Source organism: Oncorhynchus mykiss, chromosome 17, assembly GCF_057628025.1.
Source record: "Oncorhynchus mykiss isolate SJ-2025 chromosome 17, ASM5762802v1, whole genome shotgun sequence".
NCBI classification, from domain to species: Eukaryota; Metazoa; Chordata; class Actinopteri; order Salmoniformes; family Salmonidae; genus Oncorhynchus; species Oncorhynchus mykiss.
This window is the reverse complement of record NC_143038.1, coordinates 3,125,001-3,145,000: the sequence shown is the minus strand read 5'-3', so window position 1 is coordinate 3,145,000 and position 20,000 is coordinate 3,125,001. Positions and strand designations below refer to the sequence as shown.

The 20,000-nt window shown below is 47.4% G+C and overlaps 1 protein-coding gene across 2 annotated transcripts in view; it reads right to left on the bottom strand.

The window, feature by feature from the left end:
* The window catches only part of LOC110495101 (glutamate receptor ionotropic, NMDA 2B), a 110,745-nt gene that overhangs the window by 76,699 nt on the left and 14,046 nt on the right, over positions 1 to 20,000 (bottom strand). Inside the window, exon 2 of one of the 2 annotated variants that reach the window (XM_036949373.2) lies at positions 14,968 to 15,684. In XM_036949373.2, coding sequence (XP_036805268.2) covers positions 14,968 to 15,684 — 717 coding nt within the window. Of the gene's footprint in view, positions 1 to 14,967; positions 15,793 to 20,000 lie in introns of those variants that run through there. The other variant, XM_090204513.1, reaches the window with a different exon arrangement.

Below are 20,000 nucleotides of genomic sequence, written 5' to 3'. Positions count from 1 at the left end.
GGACTTACACCTCCCTCTGTGAGCTCACACACTGCCCAGCAGTAAGGACTTACACCTCCCTCTGTGAGCTCACACACTGCCCAGCAGTAAGGACTTACACCTCCCTCTGTGAGCTCACACACTGCCCAGCAGTAAGGACTTACACCTCCCTCTGTGAGCTCACACACTACCCAGCAGTAAGGACTTACACCTCCCTCTGTGAGCTCACACCCTATTCAGTTACTGGAAGTGTCTAAAATACTGACTAACCTCCATTTATCTACACTACATAGAATCCAATGATACTATATGCTGCACACTAACACTACGACGTAGGCAGTTACGGACACTACTAGTCATCAAGTGTACACTAACAACCCCATTTATCTGCATTACATAGAACTAGGGGCTGGGAATTGCCGGGGACCTCACGATACGATATTATCACGATATGTATTGTGATTCTCACATCTCGATACGTTGTGTGATTCAATACTGCGATTTCATTGCGATTTGATGTTCCAAACACTTTGCTCTCTGCGGCAGAGAGAGAAGAGAGAGGCGTGAAAACATTTGTTTTGATCAGTCAGGGAAATAAATGTGCTGAAAACATGTCGGCTCACTATTTAAAAAAGAAGATGGAGAACAAGCTATAGGATGAGAAATAGTGTTGTTTTGTCGCAGGTACAGCCGACTAGCACTAGCCAATGCTGGTCTTGTACACTGTGGCCTAACACGATGGGGTTTATACTCATTAACACTGTCTTGAACACTGTATTAAACACTGTATTGAACATTAATATTAAGGAGTTTAATCGGCAGCTATGATTAACAAATAGCACATTCAGATGAGATGAATAACAGCTGTGACAAAACGAAAACAGACGAACATTTCATGTGATCATTTGCTGTTTCAGGAAGAGAATATGACAAACGTTCTCACTTGTCATGCAAATGTATCAAAGGCGGCATAGCTGATTTGCATTTAATCCCAAACACTATATGCTTTGAATTACGTTGTGAATCAAAACAGCTGGCCGTTGTCAGAGAAAAACGATCTGCTGTCACGAGAAGCAGACAGAGAATGCCGTTAGATTTGAATTATCTGTCATCGTTTCTCAGTTAATTGCATCACATGCTAATTATCACGCCTGGCATTCACTAAACAGAGAAAGGCCAGATAGTTACATTGAGGGAATGTATCTGAATGGCCCATGCCAGGAAGACACACTAAAACCTTTAGTCAACTGTTGAAAGTCCACACACAATATCACTGACCCCATCAAGGACATGATTAGACATCTAAAATCAAAAAGGAAAGGTGCCAGAGAGAAGGCAGGGGAATATGAAAGGGGTTTAACAGGGAAAAGAACAGAGGCGAAAGCGTAAGGAAATAGGGGAATGTGAATGCTGACAGAGTTGAAGAGAAGGACAGATTGGAGAACAACAAGAGAGTGAGGCTGTAGACAATGATTGGAGTCAGGAGGGAGGGACGGGACTCTGGCCTTGTATTAGTGGAGACCCCAGCCCTGACTGTGAGTTGGGGAGGCAGTCTCTCTCTCTCGCTCTCTCTCTCTCTCTCTCTCTCTCTCTCTCTCTCTCTCTCTCTCTCTCTCACTCACTCACTCACTCACTCACTCACTCACTCACTCACTCACTCACTCACTCACTCACTCACTCACTCACTCACTCACTCACTCACTCACTCACTCACTCACTCACTCCTGATCAAATGAAGATCCAACACCTGTAATGGAGTGTGGAGATGGAACTACGGCAGGAGGATGAGAGAACTATACAGGGACAGAAGATGACAGCAAGAGGATGTATTGTGAAAGATGATTCATTTGGACGGATGAAGGAGAATGAATAGAGTGTGTTGCTTGTGTATTCTTCAGGTTGTGTTCATGTTGAGAGAAACTGATAAATCAAATAGGACACTCGATCAGGGCTTCTCTGTCAAGTCTCTTCTTTTCCCTCTCTGTCTACTTCAATGAAATGTTGAGTCACAATATTTTAAAATCAGGACAATTGCGACACTGGGAAAAGGGAGAGAGGGACAGTAAGAGAGACAAGAATGATGAAGTGAATCGACGAATAACGTAGTGACTCAGAAAGAGAGGGAGCGAGTTGTCATTGCTGAGTGAGAAAAAAATAACTAGGAGGGTGGCGGCAGCTTCACATACAGTTAGTGCAGGCAGCTTGATTTTAATTCTCTCCATCTTTTGGGATTGCAGGGCATTAGAGACAGTACCTTATCCCATCATGTAAAACTGAACAGCATAATGGGAAACACGGTCCTAAAAACCACGGATTGGACAGAGAATAATGGAACAGAACAATTGAACAGAACAATGGAAGTGGATCCTTGGGCCAGTCGCAATCAGGGGCTGGGGCGCCACGGCAACAGATTAGCTATCTCCCAAGCTTCTTAGCAAACGGTTGGTAAGAGTGTGTGGGATTTGGCCAGAAGGGACAACAGGTTATTTTAGAAATTAGCAGAATTTTTGTAGCAGGTTAGGAGAATTAACGTAGCAGGTTGGGAGAATTAGGTTACATTTGGAGAAACGGTTAGGGTTAGCTAAAATGCCATTTTTTTTTACATAATCTCTATTCTTTAGAGCCATGACCGAGTGGTGCCAACTGGTGGTGGTGGAGGATCCAATGAACTGGAAGACAACTGGGTCTACTATAGGCTCACTAGCCCCCACACTCTTACAGGAAGTTTACAGCCCTCACTGGTCATAACACCAGTAATCAATCAGTCATTCACTTGGTTGACAGGAGGTTTGGGGAAGTATAGGCCATATATACCATATAGGCTACTAGGCTGTGTATAGGGTGTTTACCGTCTTCTGGTGTTGAAAGAAAGGTCAAGGTACCACTTTAAACAAAGTACAACTTATAAAGGCTTGATAGGGCATTCATGAAGTCTTGGTAAAGATGAATCTATGCTTCAGAATATATTTATATTTCTTTCATCTGAGTGTTTCAAAATCTGTAATACACGAGAGCTAGAATAAATGTTGTATGAAGTGGGTACCAGAAGTGAGAAATGATATCAGGGAGCAGACTCCTCTGGGCAGCTTGTTTCACAGAAAGCAAACTGCGGTCTAATCCCCCAAACACAATGCAAGGTCATTATCATTCAACCCCAACACACACACACACACACACCGGATGTACACCGACACACACATACACACACCGCTTAACTCCACACAGTAGAAAGCTCATTAGCCAGTGGAGTATGATAATGAGAATACGGTCCAGTATTGTGTCCAATAGAACACACATTGCAGCAGTGTAAATGAATGACAGAATAGCACAGACGGTGTGTGTGTGTTTGTGTGTGTGTTTGTGTATGTGTGTGTGTTGGCAGCAGTGTACATGAATGGCAGAAATAGGAGCGACGTGTGGGTGTGTGCATTGTTTTGTGTATAATCGGTCTACCTGCACCTGTCACTGGCTCACTGATCCACCCTAATAGGCCATTCAGTAGGAAAAGAGGGACAAATACAGCGCAGGGTAAGGTATTCTAAGCGCATAACGGACCAATCACATTCTCTTATTTTCTCCGTTGCGTATTGAGGCGAACACAATGGTTTCCGTTCACAGTGCGTCTGGCGCTGAAATGGACATGCAGGACGCGGGATCGGGATGAAATTTTTGCTGGAAGTCAATTGTTCAGAGGCTGGATACTGTATCTGGAAACCTGTTTGGCAGCGTAACAAATGGCAGCTTGTTCCCTATATGATGCACTACCTTTGACCAGAGCCCTATGGTCCGTAGTCAAACATAGTGCACTGCATGAGAATAGGGTGCCATTTGGGACGTAGACTTTGCATCTTAAAAATCAAGCTGTTTGTCCTATACCGGGACCCAGAGTGAGAGGTTAGGGGAGGTTTAGAAGGGAGAGTTAGAATAGATTACTGGAAATGGTGTTCGAATAGATTACTGGTAATGTTGTTACAATATATTACTGGAAATGGTGTTCGAATAGATTACTGGTAATGGTGTTAGAATAGATTACTGGTAATGGTGTTAGAATAGATTACTGGTAATGGTGTTAGAATAGATTACTGGTAATGGTGTTAGAATAGATTACTGGTAGTGGTGAGGCCTCATATGACCTATTGGGACCCAGAGTGAGAGGTTAGGGGAGGCTTAGACAGGAGAGTTAGAATAGATGACTGGGAATGGTGTTAGAATAGATTACTGGTAATGGTGTTAGAATAGATTACTGGTAATGGTGTTAGAATAGAATACTGGTAGTGGTGAGGCCTCATATGACCTATTGGGACCCAGAGTGAGAGGTTAGGGGAGGCTTAGACAGGAGAGTTAGAATAGATGACTGGGGATGGTGTTAGAATAGATTACTGGTAATGGTGTTAAAATAGATTACTGGTAATGGTGTTAGAATAGATGACTGGTAATGGTGTTAGAATAGATTACTGGTAGTGGTGAGGCCTCATATGACCTATTGGGACACCGAGTGAGAGGTTAGGGGAGGCTTAGACAGGAGAGTTAGAATAGATGACTGGGAATGGTGTTAGAATAGATGACTGGTAATGGTGTTAGAATAGATTACTGGTAGTGGTGAGGCCTCATATGACCTATTGGGACACAGAGTGAGAGGTTAGGGGGAGGCTTATTTTCATTTGTTTTATTTCACCTTTATTTAACCAGGTAGGCCAGTTGAGAACAAGTTCTCATTTACAACTGTGACCTGACCAAGATAAAGCAAAGCAGTGCAACAGAGACAACAGCACAGAGTTACACATGGAACAAACAAACATACAGTCAATAACACAATAGAAAAAAGAGAGTCTATATACAGTGGGTGCAAACGGCGTGAGGAGGTAAGGCAATAAATAGGCCATAGTAGCAAAGTAATTACAATTTAGCAGATTAACACTGGAGTGACAGATGAGCAGATGATGGTGTGTAAGTAGTGAAAAGGGTGTGCAAAAGAGAAGCAAAGTAAATAAAAAACAATATGGGGGATGAGGTAGGTAGATTGGGTGGGCAATTTACAGATGGACTATGTACAGCTACAGCGATCGGTTAGCTGCTCAGATAGCTGATGCTTAAAGTTAGTGAGGGAAATGTAAGTCTCCAGCTTCAGCGATTTTTGCAATTTGTTCCAGTCACTGGCAGCAGAGAACTGGAAGGAAAGGCGGCCAAAGGGGGTGTTGGCTTTGGGGATGACCAGTGAGATATACCTGCTGGAGCGTGTGCTACGGGTGGGTGTTGTTATCATGACCAGTGAGCTGAGATAAGGCAGAGCTTTACCTAGCATAGACTTAAAGATGACCTGGAGCCAGTGGGTCTGGCGACGAATATGTAGCGAGGGCCAGCCGACTACAGGTCGCAGTAGTGGGTGGTATAAGGCGCTTTGGTAACAAAACGGATGGCACTGTGATAGACTACATCCAATTTGCTGAGTAGAGTATTGGAAGCTATTTTGTAGATGACATCGCCGAAGTCGAGGATCGGTAGGATAGTCAGTCTTACTAAGGTAAGTTTGGCGGCGTGAGTGAAGGAGGCTTTACTGCGAAATAGAAAGCCGATTCTAGATATGATTTTGGATTGGAGATGTTTAATATGAGTCTGGAAGGAGAGTTTACAGTCTAGCCAGACACCTAGGTATTTGTAGTCTCCTGTCCACATTGTCCACATTTAGACAGGAGAGTTAGAATAGATGACTGGGAATGGTGTTAGAATAGATTACTGGTAATGGTGTTAGAATAGATGACTGGGAATTGTGTTAAAATAGATTACTGGTATTGGTGAGGCCTCATATGACCTATTGGTGGGAGGTTATGACCCAGAGTGAGAGGTTAGGGGAGGCTTAGAAGGAAGAGTTAGAATAGATGACTGGTTATGGTGGGGCCTTGATAGATGATTGACCCAACAACCTGAAGGGAACTGAGGTATTGATGCTGGGGTTGTTTTCATGTTGCGCTTGCACTCACACACAGCATGTAGGGACAAACGCACACACGCCCACACGCACACACATACAGGATCACGGTTCATACAACTCCCCCACATGACTCTGTAGGCTTCATGTTCCATCTCACCCACACACATCTCTCTCGCCATCTGAGAACTCTCTCTCTTTGCTTCCTCCATCTTTCTTTCCCTTTCCAGCCTCCTCCTTTTCATATTTACACATCTGGTGCAGTAATGTGCACCAAATCCCTTATTTCCAAAACATCTATCACAATAACTTCTCATCTATTCTCCATCAATCCCCCATCCCTCCATCTCTCTTTCTCCATCCCTCCCTCCATCTCTCCAGTCAGTTCCATCCCCCCATCCCTCTGTTCCAGGTTTAGCCTGTACACAACCTCACACTACCTACCCCCATGACCAGAGCATTTTGGCTTCATCCGTCTATTCTATCCCTTCCCTTTTTTCAGGGGCTCAGAAAATAAACATGCCTACCTCCCTCTGTAGTTGTCCTTATATATATATAGAAATGTATAAGCATGGGGTTTCCATGCCAACCGTATCAGCCTCATTCAGCCTACAGTTCTGTGTTCACTGTGTGTGTGTGGGGGGGGGGGGGGCAAGTGAGAAGTAATTACTAAGAAAAGAGAGAAAACAGTCTTCATCTCTCTCTCTCTCTCTCTCTCTCTCTCTCTCTCTCTCTCTCTCTCTCTCTCTCTCTCTCTCTCTCTCTCTCTCTCTCTCTCTCTCTCTCTCTCTCTCTCTCTCTCTCTCTCTCTCTCTCTCTCTCTCTCTCTCTCTCTCTCTCTCTCTCTCTCTCTCTCTCTCTCTTTCTTTCTTTCCCACTCTCTAATAGGCCTTTAACATGTATTTTTCCCCTCCTGACTTGTATTGTTGTCCTGGGCATGTGTCTCATCGTCCCTGTCAGTCCCTGTCAGTTCCTGTCAGTCTCAGTGTTGGTGCCCTCTGTCTATCTGTCAGTTTTTAAATAGGGTAATTATATGTTGAGTAGAATCCTCTTCCTCCCTTACACCCACACACATATTCTGGATAATTTCATAACCCTATCTCTCTGTGTGTTACACATTCTCTCTCGCCATCTTTCTATTTCTGACTCTCTATTCCTCTCGGCCTCTATTTACTATATTTTCTGTGGTTCTTTTTGAAGTGTGCCTATTGCTGTGGTCTTGCCTTTCTCTCTTTTTCAGAGAACCATTTTCAGTGAATTACCTTTTTTTTTTTCTCTCTCAGTTTCTCTCCCTTTCCTCTGAGAGGCTTGTTTCTCAGATTAATGTCTGTTTGCAAACCCCAAGCTGACCTTTGCTAACAGCCTCAGACCTTTGTAAAAGACCATCTCACAGTCAGTGGTTGTTTGAATTCAATCCTGTTGGATTCTAGTTGTTTTCATGTGATCCATTAAACCGAGTTCAGGGGGTTCACAGAGACACAGATGTATTTTAATCTCCCTCTGATTTTGGTCACAGTACCAAACAGGTACATAGAAGACATCGATATATTCTAAGGACGTTTGAAGTCTTCAAAACTGTTTTTAATTGTTACCTGACTAAATCCATCATGTAACAATGAACTCATTTTTTAATTTTTATTTTATTGTACCTTTATTTATACAGGTTTTTTCTCATTGAGATAATATCTCTTTTCCAACTCATTAGGATCTGGGGCACCACGAGAGCGGTTCTTTAAAGAGTTATCATCTCCCGAATTAAACTCTAAAAGGTCTTTACCAATCACATTTGTATAAACAGTCAACTTATTAATCATAACCTTGTATTATATCAACATTGTGAACAGTCGTAACCTCCTTGCATCTGCAAAAACCTGGGCCTGACTTATGATTCAATACTTCACAGATTGGTTTAATTATTTATTTACTAGCTAATTAAATGGGAACACAGAATAAACATACACGCTTTGCACTGGTTATTGACTGGAGACATAATACGCTGAAAACAGATCCCTAGCAGAACGTCAACAACATTGATGCTTGTTAAAGAAGAGATGGAGAGGGAGAGAGAGAGGGACAGTGTCACATTCTTATCTGTTTCACGTGTCTTTGTGCTTGTCTCCACCCCCCACCAGGTGTCTCCTATTTCCCCCCATTATCCCTTGTGTATTTATACCTGCCTTTTCTGTTTGTCTGTTGCCAGTTTGTCTTGTCCCGCCAAGTCCTACCAGTGTGTTCCCTGCGCTCTAGTTTTGTTTTTCCTAGTCTTCTGAGTTCTGACTTTTCTGCCTGTCTTGACCCTGATCCTGCCCGCCGTCCTGTACCTACCTGTTTCTGACTTGGATTCTGACTCTTTGCCTGCCTTGACTTCCGTTTTGCCCGCCGCATGTACTATAATAAACTCTGAGACTCGTACTATCCGCCTCCTGTGTCTGCATCTGGGTCTTAGCCTGAGCCGTGATAGTACGAACTGGCCATGACTGACCCAGCAGGCTCGGACCAGCTCCGCAAGGCTCTCTACTTCCAAGGAGCCACCATTAGAAGACATGGGGAGTTGCAATGCCTTATGGAGAGACTCCATACCATGGCAGAACACCATGACCATGTGTTCGACACATTGCTGGAGCACTGCAGATTCCCAACTAGGCAGCAAGTCACTACAGTAATTCCCCAGACTCTCAGCAACCCCGCCACCAGCGGCATTTCTTCCCAGCCTACCCCGGTGTCCCAAGAACCTCGCTTACCTCCTCCAGAGGCACTACACTGGAGATTCTGGAACCTGCCGTGCGTTTCTATCCCAGTGCTCCCTCATCTTCAACGCGCAGCCTTCTTCGTTCCCCTCGGACCGCTCAAAGACAGTATATTTGATAACGCTGATGTCCGGGAGGGCACACGCCTGGGCTAAGTCGGTGTGGTAGTAACAGTCCACCATTTGCCTCAGTCTGGAGGAGTTTGTGGCGGAGGTAGGTGAATTGTTCAATTCTCCGATGTCCGGGAGAGAGGCTGCTCGTAAGCTGCTCCAACTACGGCAAGACTCCCGTAGTGTGGCAAACTACGCAGTGGATTTTTGCAAGTTGGCGGGTGAGATTCCCTCAAACCCGGGAGCCCTGCTAGACGAGTTCCTTCAAAGATTATCAGTGATTAATGACAAGCTTGCTGCCCGGGAGCTGCCCATGGACCTAGACTCCCTCATCTCCTTGACCAGAGCCCAAGCTACTGGGAAAGGCTAGATTGTCTCCAGATGAAAGTTTATGCAGGTTGAGCACCAGGAGCTGTATGTATTGCGAGACTACAGAACACAATATTTCCACCTGTCCATTAAAAAGACCCGGCTCATCAGTAAGTACGAGTTCTCTGGTGAGCCATACAGGGATTTTTCAATCTCCCATTACTGGTACGCATTTCCATACCACCCTGTTATGGGGTGACCAGGCCAAATCTCTCCAGGTGCTCATTAGCACTGTGGCCGACGAGAGCTTTATCGACACTCCCTTGGTGTCAGAGCTGGGAATATCCAATCAACTCCTCTCAATTCCCATGTACTTTAGAGCGCTGGATGGGCGCTCTATTGGCAGAGTCACCCGCAATACGGTTCTTATCAACCTACGAGTATCAGGAAATGTATGCAGTTCCTGCTCATAGAATCTGTTGACGTGGTTTTGGGGTATTCGTGGCTCCAGAAGCACAATCCCCTGATCGACTGTGCTACTGGGTCTATCATTGTTTGGAGCCGGTTCTGCCATGCACAGTATCTTAAGTTGGCAAAGTCTGCCTCGGGACGTCTTCCTGCAGGCTTGGGAGAAGCCTTGGATCTCTCAGCCATTCCTGCAGAGTACCTGGAGTACCTGGTCCGGGAGGTCTTCAACAAGGACCGCGCTACGTCTCTCCCCCACATTGACCCTATGACCGTGCCATTGACCTTCTCCCAGGCACTACACTACCTCGGGGATGGCTTTACTCCCTGTCGAGTCCGGAGACCAAGGCTATGGAGGAGTACATTGAGGACTCTCTCACTGCAGGGGGTATTTGTCCATCTGCCTCACCCGCAGCCCGTGTATCGACGACCGGGGCATAAATGACATTGTGGTTAAAAACCGTTACCCTCACTCATCTCCTCGGCTTTCAAACCTCTTCAGGGAGCGACCATCTTCTCTAAGTTGGACCTTCAGAACGCCTACTATATGGTTTGCATACAGGAAGGAAATGAGTGGAAGACTGCAATTAACATGGCTAGCGGGCACTATGAGTACTCGGTTATGCCATTCGGACAAACCAACGCTCACCCTGTGTTCCAGGCCCTGGTCAACGATGTGCTCCGGAACATGCAGAACCGGTTCGTGTCTGTCTACGACATCCTTGTCTTTTCCCATTCAGCTCAAGAACATGTCCTCCACATCCGGCAGGTCCTTCAGCGTCTCCTGGAGAACCAGCTTTTCGTTAGAGCAGAGAAGTGTGAATTCCATTGCTCCACCATTTCCTTCCTAGGATATGTCAGCGCTGCAGGACATATACAGATGGACGCAGACAAGGTAAGAGCAGTGGATTGGCCTCAACCACATCCAGAGTGCATCAGCAACGTTTCCTGGGGTTTGCAAACTTCTACCGCCGCTTCATCTGTGGTTACAGCACCCTGGCTTCCGTCCTCTCAACACTCACCTCTCCGAAGGTTCCATTAATGTGGTCTCCAGCAGCTGACCGGGCTTTCTCAGACCTCAAACATCGATTCACCACAGCCCCCATCTTAATCCATCTGGACCCGTCCTGTCAGTTTGTGGTGGAGTTCGACGCCTCGGATGTCGGGGTGGGGGCCGTCCTGCCCTCGCGTTCTGACCAAGACCAAATTCTGCACCCCTGCGCTTTTGTCTCCCATCGTCTTACCCCTGCTGATAGGAACTATGATGTGGAAAATCGAGAACTCCTCGCCTTCAAGATGGTGTTGGAAGAGTGGAGGTATTGGTTGGAGGGCGCAAAATATTACATCAGATTGTCGGATGCACTCTCACATTTGTATAGCTCCGCTGCTACTCCGTCTGACCCCGAGTCCATACTCCCTATCTCCTGTCTAACGCCTGCAGTCATCTGACGTATAGAGAGCCTTGTCCATAAGGCGTAGCATTCCCAGGGGGGTCCGGCTAACTGGATGTTTGTCCCAGACTCTGCTGTTCCCCAGTCCTGGAGTGGGCACATTACTTGAGACTGACCTGCCACCCAGGCTCCCGTCGGACCCTGGCTTTCATCCGACTACGCTTTTGGTGGCCTTCCATGGTTCCTGATGTCTTCGCATTTGTTGCCGCCTGCACTGTCTGAGCACAAAATAAGACTCCGCAGTAAGCTCCAGCTGGCCTTCTTCAACCACTCCCTGTTCCTCACTGCCCCTGCTCCCATATATCCCTGGACTTTGTTAGTGGTCTTCCTCCGTCAGATGGCAACACCACGATCCTGACAGGGGTGGATAGGTTTTCTAAAGCCGCCCATTTTATTCCCCTTCCCAAGTTTCCCTCAGTCAAGGAGACGGCTCAGCTCATGGTACAGCACGTCTTCCGGATCCATGGACTTCCTGTCAACATGGTCTCCGATCGTGGTCCTCAGTTCTCGTCCCGGTTCTGGAATGCATTCTGCACCCTCATTGAGTCGTCGGCCAGCCTGTCCTTTTCACCCCAAATCTAATGGCCAGTCGGAGCGAGCCAATCAGGACCTTGAGGCGGCTCTTCATTGCCTCATCCCTGCCAATCCCACCACCTGGAGCCAGCAACTCATGTGGGTGTAATACACCTGTAACACCCTTCCCTGCTCGGCCACTGAGATATCAGCCCCCGGAAGAAGTCAGAATACCCTCTGCCCAGACATTCATTGGCCTCTGTCGCGGTACCTGAGCCTCTCTTCTGAAGACCACATCCAAGTATCGGCGACAGGCGGATTGCCACCGGACCCTGATCCCTGCTGTCGGCTCGGTCAGAGGGTATGGCTTTCCACTCGGGACCTGCTCCTTAGCCCCTCTGCTGTTCATCTTTTGTTGTCCCGCACCCTCCATATACATCTCACTTTTCATGTGTCTCAGATGAAACTTCTGTCTCATAGCCCTTTGTCTCCTGTTTCATTCTTAACCCATCATTTATACAGCTTGCTCAAAAGGGGCAGTTCCAGCAGGCTGGCTCTATGTTAGATTGTTCCAGTATTAGTTTGGGAACGTGTTAGAGTTTCAGCGGGGAAAAGTCTGTTGAAACAGAGCATTAATTTGGTGAATCTTGAGAGCGCAGACCTTGTTAACACCAGGGTGGGAAGGGGTCTGATTGAAGTCATTCATTGCAAACCTGATCTGACCTATTTGGATTTTCGTGGACGGTCATGACACTGTCCAACTAACTCACACAACCCAGACAGAAAAGCCACTGCCTCGGTGGCGCCATTTTGATGCTGAAGTAAACGAAGTAGATGAGAACTGATGCAGACTCTCCAAAAGCAAGTCAAAATATCCTCAAAGAAAGACAAATCACCCCCTAAAACTCAGAGACTTCTACAAGACTTCCCATTATGTTCAGTGGCCTAATCTCATCAATAATTTCTAAGCCCGGATAGATAAATCACATTCACTAAAGTATTTATATGGTTCATTGGTCTGTTACTACTGGGTACGTCACAATTCAAAAGTAGGTTTCACCACATCATCAAAATACATAATTACAGCTGGTATGATGCATTTAGCTTCATATTATGCAAAACGCAGCATCATATGATTCAAAAATGTAACGATGTGTGCTATAGTTGCGAAGTAAGTTCAGGGAGTGAGTATTTTAATAAATAAACAGAACATAATGCAAAACAAGAAACAACGCACAGACATGAAACAGTAAGAGAAACAATGGGGAACGCCTGGGGAAGAAACCAAAGGGAGTGACATATATAGGACAGGTAATCAAGGAGGTGATGGAGTCCAGGTGAGTGTGATGACGCACAGGTGCGCGTAACAGTGGTGACAGGTGTGCACCATAATGAGCAGGCTGGTGACCTAGAGGCCGGAGAGAGAGCACACGTGACAGTACCCCCTCCCCGGCGCGTTCGGCTCCAGCTGCAGGACGCCAACCAAAGGGACGATCCCGGGGATCCAGAGCGGACCAGTCGCCTCCACTGAGGCGCAGAAACCTAACGAACCGGCTGAGGCGTGAGAGCCTGATGAGCCAACTGAGACCTCTCTGGTTGCCTGGGTCGAGGAACAGGAACCTGTTCACCCGCTGAGGCATGAGAGCCTATAGAGCCAGCTGAGGCATGGGAGCCTATCGATCCCGCTGAGGCATGGAAACCCGTTGAGCCAGTTGAGGCAGTCATTCTGTAACGATGTGTGCTGAGAGTTGGGAAGCAAGTCCAGGGAGTGAGTGTTTTAATAAATAAACACAACATAATACAAAATAAGAAACACGAACAATGCCCAGACATGCCACAGGAACAGAAATAATAATGCCTGGGGAAGGAACCAAAGGGAGTGACATATACAGGGAAGGTAATCAAGGAGGTGATGGAGTCCAGGTGAGTCTGATGACGCGGAAGTGCATGTAACGATGGGGACAGGTGTGCGCCATAACGAGCAGCCTGGTGACCTAGAGAGGGAGCACACGTGACAAAAATGCATCCTACCAGCTGTATTTATCTATTTAGAAAGTTATATATCTTGAAAACTTGACTGCTGACATGCAAAACATTTTGGGACTAAATCAACAATGGACTAATAAAACAAATGCCAAAATATAGTTTTAGGTGGAGTTTTCCTTTAAGTCACATCTGACAAAGCTCTTATTTGACTTGCCAAACGTCTCATTGTCTCAAACAGCGAGTCTTTTCAAGGTTGAGTAGCCTCGCTGTCACCCTATTCCCTATGTCGTCCACTACCTCTGACCAGGGCCCAGAGGGCACTATCTAGGGAATGGTTCCATTTGAGAAGCAGCCATGGACGTGACATCAGATTCATATGCTGTAGGAAGCCAATTAACAGCTGAATCAATCATTGAGAGACGGGCCTGGAATAAGATGCTGTAGCGTTCACAGTCGGACCCAGTGCCGCTCAGAATAGAGTGGCTAAAACGGTCATGTTTCCCTGCTCTGCGTGAATTTAATGGATCTACTGTACCTATTGAATATTGAAAGTAACACTGCCTTGATCGGTTGTATAGCTGAACAACGCAGCTTGAGGAAGACTTATTGAGTTGAAACATGTTGCAGTTATGCATCCTGATGTATTGTGATGTGTAGGCAGATGGGCTCCTACTGACATGTGTTTATCACTTGTAAATCGTCTCTCTAACGTTTTTGCAACGCGTTGGCCGCCTACTTGTCTTCTTCTCTGCGTCTGTAGAGCTGCCATTCGATAGAAACATTCTGTGTCCTTCTATTTCTGTGGTCTTGCCCAGCTGTGCCTTAATGCGCTTCAGGAGGTTGGTCGCCCCTCATACAGGAACATGCATAGATATAGTACAGTATGCCTGTTGCTAGGTGATGAGAAACCTTGTTTGAGATATACAATAGTCAACTAGTTGATGAGAAACCTTGTTTGAGATATAGAAAAGTCAACTAGTTGATGAGAAACCTTGTTTGAGACATACAATAGTCAACTAGTTGATGAGAAACCTTGTTTGAGATATACAAAAGTCAACTATCACCCTTGGACCAGGAGCTAGCTTTCAGTCGAGTAGTTGGTGTGACTAAAAACCAGGGCTCAACACCAGCACTTGGATAGAGAATGTATGCATGTACCCAATGTATAGAGAACTATAACAACTAGTGTCAGGACCCTGAGCATTTAGTGAGCTTCACAGAGTTATTCCTACCTACTGTCCTGCAGTGTACTAGTGGTGGTGTCGTCATATCAAATCAAAGGTGATTTGTCATATGCTCCAAATACAAAGAGAAATGCTGACTTACAAGCCAACAGTGCATTTTGTCATTACACTGTATACATGTGTATCCAACCAGCTGTAACTATTATATGAACGGCATCACACTATTCAATAGATAGGTGTCTGAGGTTGTGTGTACCACAGTGGAAATAGATGTGCATTAAAGGTGGTGTTCCATACCTTGGCAGCCATGACCATGGAGGAGCCTCCTCGGATGCCCAGGATGGGGATGTGTGTCTGGGCAGAGATGAAGTCCAGGATCTGGGCGATGGCCTCCTGGTCCGTGTCGTCCCCGAACACCACCCCCTGCAGCCAGGTGTTGGTCATCAGGGTGCAGATGCGGTTGATGATACTCTTGGGGTCCGTGTCGTTCATGGTCTCCAGTTGGACTTTGGTAGGGTGGGGAACATGGAGGAACTCCTCTTTCTCCACGTAGGTGGACGACACCTCGCTAGAGTTGCCCACCAGGATGACGGCGATGCTAAGAGAGGAGGCCACTTTGGGAGGTAAGGGGGGCGCAGGGGGCCGGGCGGGGGATACTGGGGGGTAGTAAGGGGAGTAGTGAGGGGGGATGAGGTTTGTGCCCCTCTGGCCTCCTTTCTCGCCTCCTGCTCCTCCCGTCCCGGGTGCACCTCCTGGTGCTCCTCCGCCCTGTCCAGCTCCGCCCCTCCCAGGCGACCGCGCAGACTCGCAGATGGGCAGAAGGAATAGGGAGAGGAGGATGAGAGAGAGGGAGAGAGGGAGGGAGAGGGAGGGAAGGGCCAGGCGAGGTTGCTGATGAGGGGAAGAGCTGTGTTCGGGAGGCGGAGGGGGGAAGGAGGAGGTGACACGCCTGTCCTGGAGTGAGGAGGGGGAGAGGAGGCTGACAAGCATCGTGGAGGAGTGTAAATGCAGTACCTGGAGGGAGGGAGGTAGGGAGAGAGAGAGAGAGAGAGGATTAATATCATGTACAGTAAATATGATAATACCAACAGGAGATGGGACTGAAAAGAGGTACTGTATCATAATAGTAGCATGACTGCTACAACCGCACACAAAGAAAACAGGATCAAATGACGCACATAGAGTATTGTTCACATGGTGAAATGGTATAAATTTAGATAAAATGTCTAGTGACGCTCAACAATGCTTAATCCACCACTCTATTCTAGTGATTTCCTTAGAGGGACCTTGTGGCAGACATCAAAGACAGTTTGGAGTGTGAGTGTGTGTGTGTGTGTGTGTGTGTGTGTGTGTGTGTGTGTGTGTGTGTGTGTGTGTGTGTGTGTGTGTGTGTGTGTGTGTGTGTGTGTGTGTGCGTGCGTACGTGCGTGCTTGCGTGTGGTGAGGAGACCGACAGCGCCGGGTGTGTTTTGACAGATTGACGGGTTCTGAGCTTCATGGACTGGCTGCCAGGTTAAGTGACCATCAGACACTCACAGACTGAGACTGATGCTTATTCTCTCCCCTGTGCTCTCTAGCTCTCTCCATCTCTCCTTCTGTCTCTCTCAGTCTATCACTCTCTCTCTTTCTCTCCTGCTCTCTTTCTCTTCCACTCTCTCCCTCTTTCTATCTATCTATCTATCTCTATATCTTTCTTTTTTTTGTTCCTTTGAGCAGTATCTGCCTCTCATTGCCATTAACCCCTCTTCCCACCAGTCTTATTCCTCCCTCCCTCCCTCCCTCCCTCCCTCCCTCCCTCCCTCCCTCCCTCCCTCCCTCCCTCCCTCCCTCCCTCCCTCCCTCCCTCCCTATCCCATCCCCCTTTAGCCTCTTTGAAGTCAATTGCAGACCTATTATTTCCTGCTCCTTTTATTAACAGCAATGCAGAGAGAAATAGGGAGAGAGAGAATAGAAAGAGAGGGAGGGGACAGTCAGGGAGAAACACAATTAGTCACAGCTTGATGTGAAACATTTGGTTTCTGACTCTGTGTGTGTGTGTGTGTGTGTGTGTGTGTGTGTGTGTGTGTGTGTGTGTGTGTGTGTGTGTGTGTGTGTGTGTGTGTGTGTGTGTGTGTGTGTGTGTGTGTGTGTGTGTGTGTGTGTGTGTGTGTGTGTGTGTGTGTGTGTGTGTGTGTGTGTGTGCGTGTGGGAAGAAGTCAAATGACAACGACAGAGCATTTTAGTTCATATAGAGATAGAAATGGGTATCCTTAATGTAGCTATACTTTAATGCTTTTTATGAGGCAGATGGAGAGAGGAGGAGAGAAACACAAAGAGAAAGAAAGAGAGATAGGGATTGGGAGACAAAGAGATAGAGAGACAGAGAGAGTTAGGGACTGGGAGACAAAGAGATAGAGAGACAGAGAGAGATAGGGACTGGGAGACAAAGAGATAGAGATAGAGAGACAGAGAGAGATAGGGACTGGGAGACAAAGAGATAGAGAGGAGAGACAGAGAGAGTTAGGGACTGGGAGACAAAGAGATAGAGAGACAGAGAGAGGGACATGCAAAGGGGGGCACAGAAGAGGGAGATGAGAGTGAAAACAGGGAGAAAACAACTAGGGAGAAGTAAGGGAGTTGAAAGCAGAGAAAGGAGGAATGAACATGGAGAGCGAGAGAGACGAGAAAAACCGGGGAGAAAGGGAGGAGAGAGAAAACAGAGAAATGGGGAGAGAAATAGGCAAAGAGATATCAAAGGGGCCAGAGGAAGAGCAAAGCAGAGGGGTGGAGGGAGAAGTAGCAGAGAAAAAGGGGGTAGCTAATGTAGTCTGTTACTACAAATGTCCCATCTAAAAGCATAATTAGTGGAGGTTTGTCAGGCCTAATTGCAGGTACACATGCTAATTGTAAACGGGCTCAATCCTCAGTGAGGTTGGACACTGCTGGGAGGAGAGGAGAGGGGGAGGAGGAGGAAGAGAGTGGGAGTAAAGCAGAGATAGGAGAGGAGGAGGAGGAAGAGCGTGGGATGAAAGCAGAGAAACGAGAAGGGAGGAGGAGAGTGGGATGAAAGCAGAGAAAGGAGAAGGGAGGAGGAGAGTGGGACGAAAGCAGGGAGAGGAGAAGGGGAGGAAGTGGAGAGTGGGATGAAAGCAGAGAGGGGAGGAGGAGGAGTAGAGTGGGATGAAAGCAGAGAGAGGAGGAGGAGGAGGAGAGTGGGATGAAACAGAGAGAGGGGAGGAGGAGGAGAGTGGGATGAAAGCAGAGAGGGGAGAGGAGGAGGAGGAGAGTGGGATGAAAGCAGAGAGAGGATGAGGAGGAGTAGAGTGGGATGAAAGCAGAGAGAGGATGAGGGGGAGTAGAGTGGGATGAAAGCAGAGAGGGGAGAGGAGGAGGAGAGTGGGATGAAAGCAGAGAGAGGAGAGGAGGAGGAGGAGGAGAGTGGGTTGAAAACAGAGAGAGGAGAGGAGGATTAGAGTGGGATGAAAACAGAGAGGGGAGAGGAGGAGGAGGAGGAGAATGGGATGAAAGCAGAGAGAGGAGAGGAGGAGGAGAGTGGGATGAAAGCAGAGAGAGGAGAGGAGGAGGAGGAGAAGAGTGGGTTGAAAACAGAGAGAGGAGAGGAGGATTAGAGTGGGATGAAAACAGAGAGGGGAGAGGAGGAGGAGGAGGAGGAGAATGGGATGAAAGCAGAGAGAGGAGAGGAGGAGGAGAGTGGGATGAAAGCAGAGAGAGGAGAGGAGGAGTAGAGTGGGATGAAAGCAGAGAGAGGAGAGGAGGAGTAGAGTGCAATGAAAGCAGAGAGAGGAGAGTGGAGGAGTAGAGTGGGATGAAAGCAGAGAGAGGAGAGTGGAGGAGTAGAGTGGGATGAAAACAGAGAGAGGAGAGTGGAGGAGTAGAGTGGGATGAAAGCAGAGAGAGGAGAGGGGGAGTAGAGTGGGATGAAAACAGAGAGAGAAGAGGAGGAGGACGAGAGTGGGATGAAAGCAGAGAGAGGAGAGGGGGAGTAGAGTGGGATGAAAACAGAGAGAGAAGAGGAGGAGGACGAGAGTGGGATGAAAGCAGAGAGAGGAGAGGGGGAGTAGAGTGGGATGAAAGCAGAGAGAGGAGAGAAGGAGTAGAGTGGAGTGAAAGCAGAGAGAGGAGAGGAGGAGGAAGAGAGTGGAAGGAACGTAGAGAGAGGTGAGGAAGAGGAGGAAGAGAGTGGGAAGAAAGCAGAGAGAGGAGGAGGAGGAAGAGAGTGGGAGGAAAGCAGAGAGGGGAGGAGCAGGAAGAGAGTGGGAGAAACGTAGAGAGAGGTGAGGAGGAGGAGGAAGAGAGTGGGAGGAACATAGAGAGAGGTGAGGAGGAGGAATAAGAGAGTGGGAGGAAAGCAGAGAGAGGAGGAGGAAGGAGAGAGTGGGAGGAACGTAGAGAGAGGAGGAGGAAGAAGAGAGTGGGAGGAACATAGAGAGAGGAGGAGGAAGAAGATAGTGGGAGGAGCGTAGAGAGAGGAGGAGGAAGAAGATAGTGGGAGGAACGTAGAGAGAAGAGGAGGAAGAAGATAGTGGGAGGAACGTAGAGAGAAGAGGAGGAAGAGAGTGGGAGGAACGTAGATAGAAGAGGAGGAAGAGAGTGAGAGGAACGTAGATAGAGGAGGAGGAAGAGAGTGTGAGGAACGTAGAGAGAGGAGGAGGAAGAGAGTGGAAGAGAGTGGGAGGAACATAAAGAGAGGAGGAGGAAGAAGATAGTGTGAGGAATGTAGAGAGAGGAGGAGGAAGAGAGTGGGAGGAACGTAGAGAGAGGAGGAGGAAGAGAGTGTGAGGAACGTAGAGAGAGGAGGAGGAAGAGAGTGGAAGAGAGTGGGAGGAACGTAGAGAGAGGAGGAGGAAGAGGAGGAATGTAGAGAGAGGAGGAGGAGGGACGTAGAGAGAGGAGGAGGAGGAAGAGGATGGGAGGGAAAATAAATGGAGGTATAGACAACACAGATGGAGCTGGTTGGAGGAAGAAGAACAGCAGCAACAAGAAGATATCCAGCGAGGGGGAGGAGGATGGGTGCTGAGAAGATGGAGGGATGATTAGGATGATAAAAGAAGAGCTGAAGATGAAGGGAGAAGAAGAAAGAGTGATGAAGCACACAATGAGAAGGAAGGTTAGAGAAGATGGCCAGTGAGAGAAGTCGGAGAGGAAAGTATGGGAGAAAAGAGTGAGATAGTGACAATGACAGAGACAGAGGCAGGGCAAGGATGAAGAAAGAGGGAGATAGAGAGATAGGGAGAGGGAGAGAGAGAGAGAGTCAGAGAGGGAGAGACAGAGAGAGTTTCCATGGCAACAATTCAAATATGCCTCCATGTAGCACCCTGATGGACAAGGAG